Source organism: Chrysochloris asiatica, unplaced genomic scaffold, assembly GCF_000296735.1.
Source record: "Chrysochloris asiatica unplaced genomic scaffold, ChrAsi1.0 scaffold18624, whole genome shotgun sequence".
NCBI lineage: Eukaryota > Metazoa > Chordata > Mammalia > Afrosoricida > Chrysochloridae > Chrysochloris > Chrysochloris asiatica.
Genome location: NW_006427142.1, coordinates 1 through 1,153, shown reverse-complemented (window position 1 = coordinate 1,153; position 1,153 = coordinate 1). Strand labels below are relative to the sequence as shown.

General features: G+C 55.9%; 1 protein-coding gene across 1 annotated transcript; it reads left to right on the top strand.

The window, feature by feature from the left end:
• Positions 1-5: 5 nt before the first annotated feature.
• On the top strand, positions 6-1,147 carry LOC102826635 (transcription factor HES-1-like; the record flags this gene model as incomplete). The annotated part of the gene is made up of 3 exons (XM_006878171.1): positions 6-92; positions 331-418; positions 1,060-1,147. Coding segments are annotated over 3 exons (263 nt in total), but the record flags the coding sequence as incomplete, so codon positions are not given.
• Between the last annotated feature and the right edge of the window lie 6 nt (positions 1,148-1,153).

Sequence of the window (1,153 nt, the reverse complement as noted above, 5' to 3'; positions counted from 1 at the left end):
CAAAGCCTATCATGGAGAAAAGACGAAGAGCAAGAATAAATGAAAGTCTGAGCCAGCTGAAAACACTAATTTTGGATGCTCTTAAAAAAGATGTAAGTGGGTGAATATTGCTTTTATTTATTTTTTAATTAAAATGATCAATATAACTGCACAGTGGCCAAGAATGAAATCCACTCGCCGGTGGGGTCTTCCCTGTCATCGGCTGGGTTATCTGACTCACTAGAGCTGGGTCAGGGATTTGGGTGCCGCAGTTGGGGGAGGTGGGAGTGCAGCCCTCCAAGGTCGTTGGCAGGGGTCTAACTTTCCTCCCTTGCCTCCTCCTCTGTGCAGAGTTCGCGGCATTCCAAGCTGGAGAAGGCGGATATCCTGGAAATGACAGTGAAACACCTCCGGAACCTGCAGCGGGCACAGATGACGGGTAAGGACGGCTAGCCGAGTCCCCTCTGCGGGCGTCCCTCTCACACCGCGCGGTGATTTCTTCCAGACTTCCGCCCGCGGTTGTGAGAGGCATTCAGCTACATTTTACTGCCTTGGCTCACGCTCGCGTTCCCACGGTCTGGAGCATATTTATAGCCACAACTCCAAGTTGTTACTGTTCCGGAAAGGGAGGGAGAAAGGTTGCAGCCGCGAGGGTGGCGGGCAGCTTAGGTGTAGGGGAAGCTAGTAGGGGCGGGAGGACTTGGACCACTGCGGTTTGCAGCCTCTTGGAGTCTGGGATTCATCTGGCTCAGCACACACTCCCCCCAATTTACTGGGGGATTGAGGCTCCAGTGGCAGGGGTCCGTATTGTCCAAGGTCACTCTATGCGCGTAGAGGGGGGGGGTGTGCAGGTGTGCGGCTGGTTTAAATGGAGTGAAAGGGAGTGGGGAGTGAACAACTCGGCTTCAATCACCTCGCTTATGTGGCGAAGAGGTTGGTTTTTCTAAACCCACCCGAGTCGGAAGCAGTTTCGCGGGCCGGCGGTCAAGGAGGCACACCGCGGGGACCTCCCAGGGCGGGAAGAGGTGGCCTCGGGGCCAAGGCCGTTCGGTGACCCATCTTTCTCTTTCGGACCTGCAGCTGCACTAAGCACAGACCCAAGCGTCCTGGGGAAGTACCGCGCCGGCTTCAGCGAGTGCATGAACGAGGTGACCCGCTTCCTGTCCACGTGCGA